The 13,139-nt window shown below is 39.8% G+C and overlaps 1 protein-coding gene across 7 annotated transcripts in view; it reads right to left on the bottom strand.

The window, feature by feature from the left end:
- The window catches only part of PPP1R9A (protein phosphatase 1 regulatory subunit 9A), a 252,259-nt gene that overhangs the window by 133,956 nt on the left and 105,164 nt on the right, over positions 1-13,139 (bottom strand). For all 7 annotated transcript variants that reach the window (XM_063452273.1, XM_063452276.1, XM_063452277.1 and 4 more), the window contains exon 3: positions 10,746-10,878. In XM_063452273.1, the coding sequence (XP_063308343.1) occupies positions 10,746-10,878 (133 nt within the window). The remainder of the gene's footprint in view (positions 1-10,745; positions 10,879-13,139) is intronic.

The raw sequence follows: 13,139 nt of genomic DNA, 5'->3' as shown, positions 1-13,139 counted from the left end.
TAAATAGCCCAGCAATACTGAATTATACTCAACGCGTCAGTGCACCAGCCCCGCTCAAACATACTCATATCTCCCTTTACCATTTGACTGTCACATAAAAAAAAATACCAAACCCTGAACTATTGTACAGCGCTACGGAATCTGATGGCGCTATACTATATAAAAAATATAAAAAAATTTTTTTTTTTTAACTATGAACATGTCCACAGTTGGTGCATTAGCAAACTATTTTACAGTCAGATGATGTTTGATATATTTACATTATATTACACTGTGATTTACCAAACTGTTCAGTTTCTTTCAAATGATGTGTGTCTATATTTATGGAGGCGATTGAAGCTACCATAAATGTATCATTATACAACACAGCAAAAAGGTATGTGCTCTCTGTAAACCTGCAGAGGCTGCTGTCATGCTGTTATCATTGGTGGTTTATTACAGGAAACTTTCTCATGTTCCTCACATCACAAAACAGAAACACAGCAGCAGACTGAATTTGTTACAGCCAATAAATCCATGCTTCATGGAGCTTATTAGCAATTTGCTGGTACCTGAGGGTCACACACAGAACTAAACTAGCACAAGGTCACACGAAGAGCTTATATTGGAAGGGAAGTCCCTCTGAGTCATTAACTGTGTTTTGAACATCATGTGGCCCTGCTCGAATGAAAGCCTGTGATTCCTAACCACAGAAGGGCAAATACGGTGATAATGGGTGTGTTAGCAATTGAAAAACACATCGCATTTGCTAACATAGTTCATAGCATTTGAGTCTGCGTGATCTGTTTTACAATCAGATGCTGACTTAAAGAGTTCACAATCTGTGGCATAGGCAAAAGAACTTGAAATAGTGGTTTACCCAGAGATTCTTTTGGATTGAAGCTGGTACATGTGAATCTTCAGTTCATCATGTAGCATACATCCCAAGTGTTCTTTTGTAGGAGGGACAGTCATTATTTTGGGTCCAAATCACTCTGCTCCTCTTTTCTAGGAACTCCATATTGTTGGTGTGTCTGGTTGTATAACTGAGCTCCACAGCAATAATACTTGGAGTAATGCATATGAACTACAATAAATGTGTTTAGAAATCAGTCTGTGTAAATATGATAAAAACAGAGAAAATAAGAACTCTGAGAATGGACTAAAGCTTAGAGAAACTCAATGGCTCGTCCTTTGGTAAGTCTTGCATGGGTCTCAACATTTTTGTTCACTTGTGCCATTACAGAGTGAACCTACACAATTTGCATATCATATTGATCCCACCCATAAAGGCAGTTTAGATCCAAAACAACAGTAAGTTCTTTCTGCATGAGAGATACAGCAACACCGGTCATTCGTTTTGGCTTTCTTTGGGCCTCGTCAGCGAGGTGTAGCTGATACACCTCTAGGCTCAGTGAGCACGGCGTCCACGTCTGGAATACCCTTTTGACTTAGGGTTACATTTTGGGTGAGGAAATTGTTATTAATAAGTCACCTAAAATATCTGAGAACATCCCCACCCTTGGCAACACCCTCAACTACACCTCATGTGTCCCTCTTTGTTCATGTTGGGAGGTATGATAAATGTAAGAAGTCTTTTTTTTTTTTTACTCTAAAACAAACAAACAAACAAAAAAGTTTTGATGTTGGGAGGCTACCTTACTTCATTTGTGGTGAGCATGCCAAAAAATATGTTCCTATTGGATTCATATACATAAAGTAGTGTCAGAACTTAACTATCGGTTTCTCCGATAATCCGACACTTCCAGGTTCACTGACCAATGACACGCCCCCTTCTCTGACGCGGCTTCCTTACGCTACTTAGAGGAACTGTGCTAGATTCAAAGTTCTTCGTTATTTTGAATCTTCCTGAACTTCTGCCTCGCTGCAAAAAATCTCTCGCTAAACTTCTGACCGTGTACCGATCCTGGACTGTTCATACCGTGGATCTCCATCCTCCTTATATTGACCTTGGATTACCTTTGGAATACTTCTGCTTTGTAAAACCTTCCAAGTAATAGAGTTATGCAAGTTATAGATTTGGATTAATCCTCCTACTGGCACTTCAATACTTACTGCTTAATTATTTTCCGTGCCTTCTTAGTTCAATTAGTGGACAAGCGATCTACATATTGTATTCCTTAAAGCTACATGAACTATTTTCATCAAACTATCTACATATTGTATTCCTTAAAGCTACGGAACTCTTCTCATCAAACACTCTACATATTGTATTCCTTAAAGCTACGGGAACTCTTCTCATCAAACCCTCTACATATTGTATTCCTTAAAGCTACGGGAACTCTTCTCATCAATCTACCTTCATACTGTATTCATTAAGGTTTCATGAACTGTTATCTTCATATTGTGTTCAGTAAAGATTCATGAACTGTTATCATCAAATTATCTTCGTATTGTATTCCTTCAAATTACAAGAACGGTTCTCTGCAAATCTCCATCTTGTAAAACTCCTTAATGAGGAATTGTTCCATCTAAATTCTAATTACTATTCTAAAAAACCTAAGGATTCTCCTAACTACATTTCTGCAGTTGAGTTCCACTCCAAATCCATAGGAAACATAACAAGTAGTTGCTCAAGTTTAGGGTGTTTCTCTAGAATTGACATACCCTTCAGTCCTCCTGTTTTATACTACATTTTCCCCAGACATCAGTCAAAACCCCTAATCAGACATCTGCTTCCACCTGCAAAATTTTTGTTTATTCTGAAAGAGCCATAACCCTCCTATATACTGTGAATGGATAAACTATGTGGGAAGGTCTGGAACACAGAGCTCAAGGTAACCTCATTTAGAGGCACAAACACAATGGTAGTCCACATGTGCTGCCACCGGGATTAGCTCTTGAAATACAAAACGTGGTATTTCACAAAAGTTGATTCGTGGAAACTAGATGTTTTTCATTTACAAGCATAATTGATATTAACCATACCATCTTATAAATTTGTTTATCATGATACCTTGCATGTCAAGTTTGTCAAACTTCATGACCATTCAACCAATGTTTGCATACATCACTTTTACTATTCCCTTTTGTTTCACTCACTCCTTCTTCTCATCTCCCATCCTTCTCCTCCCATCCTTTTTTCATTTTTCTTTACTCAGGTAGAATGAATACCTGCAAGAATAGATACCTTGCTATATCTACAAAACCGACAGTTCTCTCTAACACACAGTGCTGTAAGTTTGCTTTTATTTATTTTTTATATTTATTTATTTATTTATAAAATATTTTACCAGGATGGATACATTGAGATTTCTCTCGTTTTCAAGTATGTCCTGGGTCCATTAAAACATTGCATTGTTACAATAGGATACAATATTACAAAAAAATACAATATTCAAATATATATATACATACACACATGTATAAATGTAATACATAACAGGTAATAAATATATACAACCATGACAGGTGCATTCTATGATGAGGTATATTGCCATAGATATTTTTAAGGATTTTAGATTGAATGAAGATTTGACTGTGTCCCTGAAGTTATTCCATATTTGCGGTTTTCTGTAGGAAATTGAGGATCGATACACTTTATTTTTGTATTGCGGTATGCTAGATATCGTGCTAGTACTGGATCGGAGGTTATAGGAGGTGGGAACAGCCCGGAAGAGCATTCTACTCAGGTAGGGTGAGAACTTCCCAGAAAAGCTCCTATGCAGAAGGCTGGAAAGATGAAGGGTGTGTCGGGATTCCAGCGATAGCCAGTTTAGCTATTTTAACATGTCACAATGATGGGTAAAGCAATTACATTCTAGTACAAAGCAGGAGAACAAATTATATAACGTATTACGTTTATTAGGGTGGCTTTGCGATGTAGGTACATACACTACATCTCCATAATCAATGACCGGCATTAGCATTTGTTGCACTATCTGTTTCCTTACTGTAAACCTTAGGCAGGATTTGTTTCTGTACAGGGCACCTAGTTTTGGGTAAAGTTTTGAAGATATTTTTTCAATGTGTAGGCCAAATGATGGATTGGGGGCTAGCAATATATCTACATATTTGAAAGAACAGACTGCTGTCAGTGTGCTATTTGAATTTGTTCTGATACACAGTTGATGTTTTTTGTAGTTTACGTAATTTAGGTACAGTTCTAAATATCATTGCAACTGTTTTGTCAGTGTTTAGGAAGAGCTTGTTAACCGTTATCCACTTTTCTACCTCTGTGAATTGGTTTTGGAGCACAGCGGTAGATTGGGTTTATAGCGTAGATGACAGTGTCGTCTGCATACATGTGTACAGTTGAGGATTTGCAGACATTAGGCAGATCATTTATAAATAATGTGAATAGCAGGGGACCGAGTATGGAGCCTTGGGGAACACAACATGTGCCTGGAAAAGGGAGGCGCTAACAGAAATGGCCACATATTGCAATCGGTCTGAAACATGGCTCCAGTTAAGTCTCCTTGTTACATGCCAATTTGGATGTCATTGCAAACCTTTAAGAGGGCAGTCGCAGTTGAGTGACTTGGACGAAAGCCTGATTGATCAGTGGTCAGCACATCCACCAAAATAATTATTAAAGGCATTTGCTACATCTAGGGGGTGTTGAAGTGTTTGGTTGCCTTTTTTGACTGTGGAGGGTTTGGAGTGGATTGTGGGGGTTTGTATGCTATTTATGATATTCCAAAAGTTTCTTGGGTTTGATATGTTATTGTTAAAATTTTCACTGAAATATTGGGCCTTTGCCATTTTTGTTTGTTTTGTGCATGCTTTTCGCCAATGTCTGTAGGCACGCCAAGCTCTGTATCATTCATGTAATTTTCCCTCCCTCTTGTTTTGCCAACTAGAAACTAAACTGAACGTTCTTCTTCAGGGCCACTGACTAACTTTATGTTAGAATCATATTTGTTGTTTTTTTGTTCATGTTTTGTTTAATTCTTGCTACTATATCAAAATTACAATGTTTTTGACTAACTTCAATACCAAGGGAATGACACTTAGACATCTCCAATTAACATGTAACGATTATCTACAATCCAAAAAGCAACCTGTATAAGTTTCCTTTCTAACCATCTGATGTAAGTCTCATAATACTGTCAACAACCATGATCTGTAAGCAACATGATCTTCTGTATGTCAATAACAATGCCGAGTTCTAAACGTTGCATTGTTTTATAACGAATGCCTACCTGATAAGCTGAATCCTGTTTAACTTAAAAATTCAATAAAAATATAATAAAAATCAGGAAAATTAAACAAGAACCCAAAATTGTTATGAAGGACCATATACCACCTTTCTACACTTTTTCCATCTGGTTGTACTCACACGCTTCCTATTTTCATTCTTTTCCCATCCCTTTCCCTTCCATTTATATATTTCAGGATGGTCTCACTATGAGGCCCACAATAGCATGTTGGATATACCATACTAAAACCGCAATCCACCCGCCCTTGGCATCTCAGCTTTGAAGATATGAGTACAAATCAAACTAACTAGGGAATGTTTCTGCCTCTTAGGTTACACTGTGACTATCTGTAATAATCTGATTTCGCACTGCTTGATATCACATTGTGAATATATGGTATGCTTGTTTCCTAAACAGAAAATGTAATCGTATTTGGTAGTGTGTGTTCTATACTTCGTTCTATTTGCTTCCATGTCTGTATGAATTAAGCTGTTTAAATTAGAAAAGTCAATAAAAAGTATTAAAATGTAAGATATAGAAAACTGGAATGGAACACTTGTTTATTTTAAGTCCAAATTCAGTAAATTGTTTGTTTGTTTTAATTAGAACATTACAGAAACGTAAGTAGCACAACTTCATCTCAATGTTTGCCTTTAGTAAAGGTCTAATGCGTTACATAGTCTAAAGTAAATGCATGGTAGGATAATGATGGTCACACCAATATTTGTGAACTATTACAGACCCTGTTTAATCAACAGTCTGCTCGAAATATTTGCCGAGCATCATTGTAAATATAGCATCACAAGCACTGCTATAGAAACATAAATACCCCTACCATGAACTATTGCCACTGGATATTCCACTATCCATTTCCAGATGAGATAATCATCTATAGAAATATATGAGAAAAAACTTTTTTTTTTTTTTTTTTTTTTTTTAGTAAACCAAAACTGGTAATTACTATTTGTAATAACATTTCCAGACTGTTTCATTTCTGGACATATTTATTAAAGTCAGATATTTCAGGATCAATTATTCCAAAACGCTTTCCAACACCTCGTTAAATTAATACCTACAGACTTTTGCTTTATTTCATTGAAATATGTATTTCAAAGCCACCATTCCTGAGAAAAAACAATGATTTAACATTATTCATTAATTAAAGTTCCATAATCTACATGTTGTAAAATACCAGACTTCCTTTTCAATGTGCCAAATGAGTTATTACTATAACGGTATGTTACTTTAACTTTCATTTATCTATTCATTTTATACGGTCACACACACATATGGGCATTTGTAGTAGAAGCAATTGAATACAACAAACGTTTATCATATTGGCACCCCACTATACATGGCTCTATGAATTAGCTTTAATTAAATGCATTGCTTAGTTTGTTTATGAATGGCCCTGTACTAAATATTTTTCATTGAGACTAGCGGAATTGATCATTAATGTTGCATTTTTTTGTCAAATACAGAGCTTTATTGAAGCTTGTAAATCAATTACATCATACCTTGGAAGGGAGAATAGTTTGTTCCATGCGTTTAAGAGATGCCAATAAAATAATTAAACATTGTAAGAAAATATACATATATGCACGCCACTCATTAAAGTTCTAGTGTTATAGCAAATCAGTATTATCAGTTCTTTTGGTGTCACAGCAAAGCTACAACAAAATTGCTATTACCTGACTTGCATAACTTCAATAACAACCAGTAAAGGCTTCATATAAAACCAAACAAACCACAACACCATTTGGGCTATGCCTAGTGAGTCCACACGTAAGGTCTCAGGAGGTGGACCATACTAGATGGGATAGAATAAATAGATAACAGTGAGATGACAGTATTTAATGCTGGGCAATAGGGGGATGGATAATATATACTCCCTGTCCAATGTTTTGTACTCTCTTTCCCTTTTATAAATCCCGTTCTGATTCAGCCTTCGCAAGCCTTTTTTCCTTCTAGAACCTTTGGTGTTCTACCGTCCAATCTACACTTTTCTATTGCTATTGAAAGAAATATATATTCTAAAACTGTACCCAATCTTTTTGTATATAACTCACTCATTCCAAAAGGTCTTGTGGAAATGCCCATATACAGCACTACTCCTTTGTTCCTTCTTTACGTGTGGCCCAACATCATCCATAAGACTTGTTAGGGCCATGGCTCCAGGTGGCAGTTTGACAGGGGTGGCATATTGCTGTCCCTGTACCTATAACAAATCAGCTATGCAGGGCCTGACCCACGGGCGTCCGCAAGGGGGGGGGGAGCAAAGGGGGGCACTTGCCCCCCCCCCGGATTTTTCAGCTCATTCTGCTATTTTCGTATGAGATTGAAAATACAGTGCAATACTGGCGCCTGTGTATGGAGAGAGACAGGGATAGGAAGCTACATCTTATCCCTGCTTCTCCCTCCTGACTGAATCTGCAGAGGAGCAGCACAGAGTGCAGTCAGCAGCCTACAGATCAGGTAAGTGTGGGATCGGGGGTGAGATAGCCTATAGATCAAGGAAGTGAGGCATGGGGGGGTGAGATAGCCTATAGATCAGGGAAGTGAGGCATTGGGGGGGTGAGATAGCCTATAGATCAGGGAAGTGAGGCATGGGGGGGTGAGATAGCCTATAGATCAGGGAAGTGAGGCATGGGGGGGGGGTGAGATAGCCTATAGATCAGGGAAGTGAGGCATGGGGGGGTGAGATAGCCTATAGATCAGGGAAGTGAGGCATGGGGGGGGGGGTGAGATAGCCTATAGATCAGGGAAGTGAGGCATGGGGGGGGGGTGAGATAGCCTATAGATCAGGGAAGTGAGGCATGGGGGGGGTGAGATAGCCTATAGATCAGGGAAGTGAGGCATGGGGGGGATGAGATAGCCTATAGATCAGGGAAGTGAGGCATGGGGGGGGTGAGATAGCCTATAGATCAGGGAAGTGAGGCATGGGGGGGGTGAGATAGCCTATAGATCAGGGAAGTGAGGCATGGGGGGGTGAGATAGCCTATAGATCAGGGAAGTGAGGCATGGGGGGGGATGAGATAGCCTATAGATCAGGGAAGTGAGGCATGGGGGGGGGGTGAGATAGCCTATAGATCAGGGAAGTGAGGCATGGGGGGGTGAGATAGCCTATAGATCAGGGAAGTGAGGCATGGGGGGGGGTGAGATAGCCTATAGATCAGGGAAGTGAGGCATGGGGGGGTGAGATAGCCTATAGATCAGGGAAGTGAGGCATGGGGGGGTGAGGTGGCCTATAGATCAGGGAAGTGAGGCATGGGGGGGGGTGAGATAGTCTATAGATCAGGGAAGTGAGGCATGGGGGGGGTGAGATAGCCTATAGATCAGGGAAGTGAGGCTTGGGGGGGGTGAGATAGCCTATAGATCAGGGAAGTGAGGCTTGGGGGGGGTGAGATAGCCTATAGATCAGGGAAGTGAGGCTTGGGGGGGGGTGAGATAGCCTATAGATCAGGGAAGTGAGGCTTGGGGGGGGGGTGAGATAGCCTATAGATCAGGGAAGTGAGGCTTGGGGGGGGGTGAGATAGCCTATAGATCAGGGAAGTGAGGCATGGGGGGGTGAGATAGCCTATAGGTCAGGGAAGTGAGGCATGGGGAGGGGTGAGATAGCCTATAGATCAGGGAAGTGTGGGATCGGGGGTGAGACAGCCTATAGATCAAGGAAGTGAGGCATGGGGGGAGGCAGCCTACAGGAAGGGGCAGCAAGGGGCAGGAACGATCAGCAATGAGCTGGAAGGGGCAGAAGGAGCACAAACGTAAAGTAAAAGAAGGGGCAGCAAGGAGCAGAAGTGGCAGCAAGGAGCAGGAAGGGTCTGCAAGGGGCAGGAAGGGTCTGCAAGGAGAAGGAAGGGTCTGCAAGGAGAAGAAAGAATCAGAAGGAGCACAAAGGTAAAGTAGGAGAAGGAGCAGAAAAGAGTAGCAAGGAGCAGAAAGGGACAGCAAGGAGCACAAAGGTAAAGTATGAGAAGGAGCAGGAAGGGTCTGCAAGGAGCAGAAAGGGATCAGAAAGAGAAAAGAGCAGAAGGACGCAAAATAAACATAAAGTAGCAGAAAGGTAAAGGAGCAGAAGAAGCCAAGGAGGAGAAAAGACAGTGTCAGAAGAAAAAGAAGACTGTGTCAAATGAAGGAGAAGAAAAGGAGATTGGATCAGGAAGGACAAGTGAAGTGAACCTTCCACTTTATTCTGGACACCACATCATAAGGCTTTGGTACCTGGGCCTGGCAGGGAAACTTTGGACCTTCTCATCTCCCCAGGTAAAAAAAAAATATCAGTGTTAATGTGTTCACTTTTATTGACTTGTGCCGCTGGGTAAGGGTGTCGCTGATTAACTAGAGCAGTCAGCTTGCACTCTAAGCCAATCAGTAGCTCCACATTCATAAAAAAATGTAAAAATGTTATGAACCGGGAACTAGCGATTGGCTTAGAGCGTCAACTGACCACTCTAGCCAATCTGCAGCACCCATGCCTGACGTCAATCTGCACTTCCTGACACTCCATTTCAGAAGCCGAATACCATTGAGCGACCTGGAGATCTGGAGCTGGAGGAAGCCTTTGGGGTTAAACCATTTGAGAGCGGTTTAACCCCTTAAAAGAAAGAGAGCACCCAGGGGCTGGCATGGGGTCTCTATGTCCCATTGGTCCAGTGGGGCTGGCGTGCAGCTGGCGTATGGGCGGCGAGGGAGCAGTGATCTCCCTCCTCAGCTCCCTCGTGCACCTCTTAGTGATGCCGGAGCGACGTCATATTCCGGCTCCAGCACCATTGCTGTGCGCGCGAGGTAGCATCACTGCTCACAGCTCCCTCGCCACCCATGGCCATTTTATCTTTAAAATTTTTGTCGGAACCCCAATTGTGTTCTCGCTGCACTACACAAACACACACTCTGTATCCACTATACACACGCAGACAATGCATTTGTTATACACACTGCATTCAATACACACACTGCATTCAATACACACACGGCATCTCCTACACAGACACTGCAGTCACTACATAAACTGCATAACATAATGGATAGATGTGAGGGTTGTGTTTTTTTAGTGGGGGGTGGGGGGGACCTTGATATAAACTATATGATCATTCCACATAATGCATGAGATAACATTTAGAATTTTGCCTGAAAAGGGACAGATCTCTGCTTTCCTGTGCTTTTCCTCTTAAAGGTCAAAAACGTAAATCTGCAGACAGGAACCCAGGCACCCTGTCACTCAGTCCCCACCTGTTGTAAACTCATTGTTTAGAAATAAAAAATGAAATATCCAACATGATATGTTTCTAAAATCAATCAAATTAAAATATGACACAAATAACTCAAATGACTTGTATTATTATATGCCCTGCATATTCCATTTAGATTCAAACAATGAAGAAACATGACTTCATATTGTTATTCTATCTTACCGTCAGCTTAATGAATGGCCAGAAGGCTTTGTTATTTGTTTAAGGATAAAGGGGTTAATGACCTTCCATGTTGCAGAAATCACAATTTAATTCTGGGTTGTGTAGTGACAACTCTCTCATTATAACAAACACTTGCTATCTGTACTCTATAACCTTGTATTTAATTTTCAATTAGCATTTCAAGAGCAAATACCTTTTTCTAAATCCACTGGGAACAAGTCAAGCTTTTCCACCCGTTTTTCAAGTTCGTATTCAGCTGATGCAGCTACCGGGTCTACTTCATCATTCCTCCTATCATAATCTTCATTTGAGTATGTATTGAATACCTGTTCAAGTAATAAAGAAACACATTCTTGTCAATGACCCAAAGGAAGGTAACATCACATTGACGGACCCTGCAAATATCTTAGCGGGTTAGGCAAATTTGTGGATTTTTATGTTTTTATTTTTTATTAATCCTGCTTCTCCTTGTCCAATGCACTTTGTACCCTGGTTGTTCCTGGATTGCACTGGACTGTAATGTCAATTACGAAAAGTCTTATACATTAAACTGAAAATTCTAAATTAATTCAAAGTGAATTTCAAACTTAAAGGGACACTATAGTCACCAGAACAACTACTGCTTGATGTAGTTGTTCTGGTGAGCATAGTGTGTCCCTGCAGCCTTTATGCTTTATAGAAAAAAAGGTTGGGTTTACATAGTGGCCACTCCTCAGACGCCACCGTGTGCAGCACTGCCATTCAACATCTCCATGCAGCAGAACTTTCCCCATAGAGATGCAACTGACTCAATGCATCTCTATGAGAAGCTGCTGATTGGCCAAGCTGAGGTTTGGCCCCGCCCCCAATCACCTCCTTGACGATCTCTCTTTTCCAATGGGAAAGCATTGGATTTCCTGAGATCATCAATTCTGATTATGTCAGCCAAGGAGGCGGATCGGGGGCACAGCGCTGGAAATAAGGTACGTTTTATTACCTTTTGAAGGGGGAGCAAGCCAGCTAAATGGTGGATTTAACAGTATAAGGTACATATTTGTATTTCCTATAGTGTTTCTTTAACCCCTTGAAGACCATACTTCTGGAATAAAAGGGAATCATGACATGTCACACATGTCATGTGTCCTTAAGGGGTTAAGGTAAAAATACTGGAAAAAATATCTCAGTCAGCAATGCTTCCAGTTCAGCTACTCTGCCCTTGGGTTAGTAAATAACCCTGTAAATCTTTAATATACATTTAAACAAAAACAGAGCATCACACGAAGAAAAGGTTAATGAAATTCACATGTTATTTCACCGCTATATTCAGTGGTGTAATTTGCAGAAAGGTCACAGTTCTCCTTTAATTAATCAGAACTATATAACTGCGTAATTCTCAAAGCTTTTTCTATAGACACATACTGTTAAGCGGACAATCATACAATAAAAAGACATTATTGTGTTTAAAAAAAAAAAAAGACAAAACACATAGCAGAATATTAGGAATCAAAACAATATTGCTAAAATTATGATTGGACTCTGCCCTTGTTTTACTGGTTTTATCCCGAATTTGTACAGAAATGCCATCCAGTGTGTTTGAACAATAAACATTATTGTGAGAGTTAGGTAAAGTTTAAGGATTGCCAAGTGTTTCTCAAGGCATTTGGACAATATGTCCAATGTTTTCCTATAAAACACATTTAATCCCTTACTGGTACGCATTAAAATGCCTTTTCGTTTCATTGTGTCCTCAGGGAAACCTCACATTAATACATTGGCAGTATAAAGCAATGTTACCAAGATACTATTGTTGCGAAAACTGACTAAGCACAATTGGCCACCTTTACGTGCTTCTGTCATAGAGACAATTGTGTCCTATTTCCTAAAGAATCACTATGACAGTAGGAATACAAACCTATTGTGCTATAGTTAAAGTGTTTGTAACTGAATAGGTCCTCACCCACCGTTTGGTGATGAAAGGGTAAAAAACCCTCAAACTTGACAGTTCTTGCTATGAAATAACTCATGATAAAATAATGATTGTAGAGAGAGTTTAGCTAGTTTATACTTCATGTTTTCCTTGTTCTAGAATGTATTTACTTTTTGGATAAAATCTATTCAGATATTTTGATGGTGTGTATGGATAATGAAATGTAAAAATCGATTTCCAGAGATTTCTTTTCTCCAAACAGTTCCTTATTGCCCCTGCACATACTCAAACATAATGCAAAGCCATAGTCTTTTAAAGTAAAAGCTAAAAAAAATACAATCAAGAGAAAGATGCTACAACATCATCGGTAAAGAATAGATAACCAACTACAAGTAGAAACTGTCATGTCCATTGTACATGATTCATGGTTCCTTAAAATATTGTCGATCAGAGTGGTGTGTATTCATTGTGTGTAGTCAATGCACAGAATTGTTTTCCAGTAGAGTGGTCATGATAGACACAGGAGGTAAACTGTGTCTGGTAAGAAGTGGGTTAAATCGTGTTGGTGTTTGGAAAAAACCCTGGTACAGTAATTAAGGCATGCCTTATTTTCCTGTTTCTAAACCAAATAGTGTAGATAAATGTACGACTGGTCTCTGATCTCTGGTTCTGAGGTCCAGT

This window comes from Pelobates fuscus, chromosome 4, assembly GCF_036172605.1.
Source record: "Pelobates fuscus isolate aPelFus1 chromosome 4, aPelFus1.pri, whole genome shotgun sequence".
Lineage (NCBI taxonomy): Eukaryota > Metazoa > Chordata > Amphibia > Anura > Pelobatidae > Pelobates > Pelobates fuscus.
This window is presented reverse-complemented; position numbering and strand designations above follow the sequence as displayed.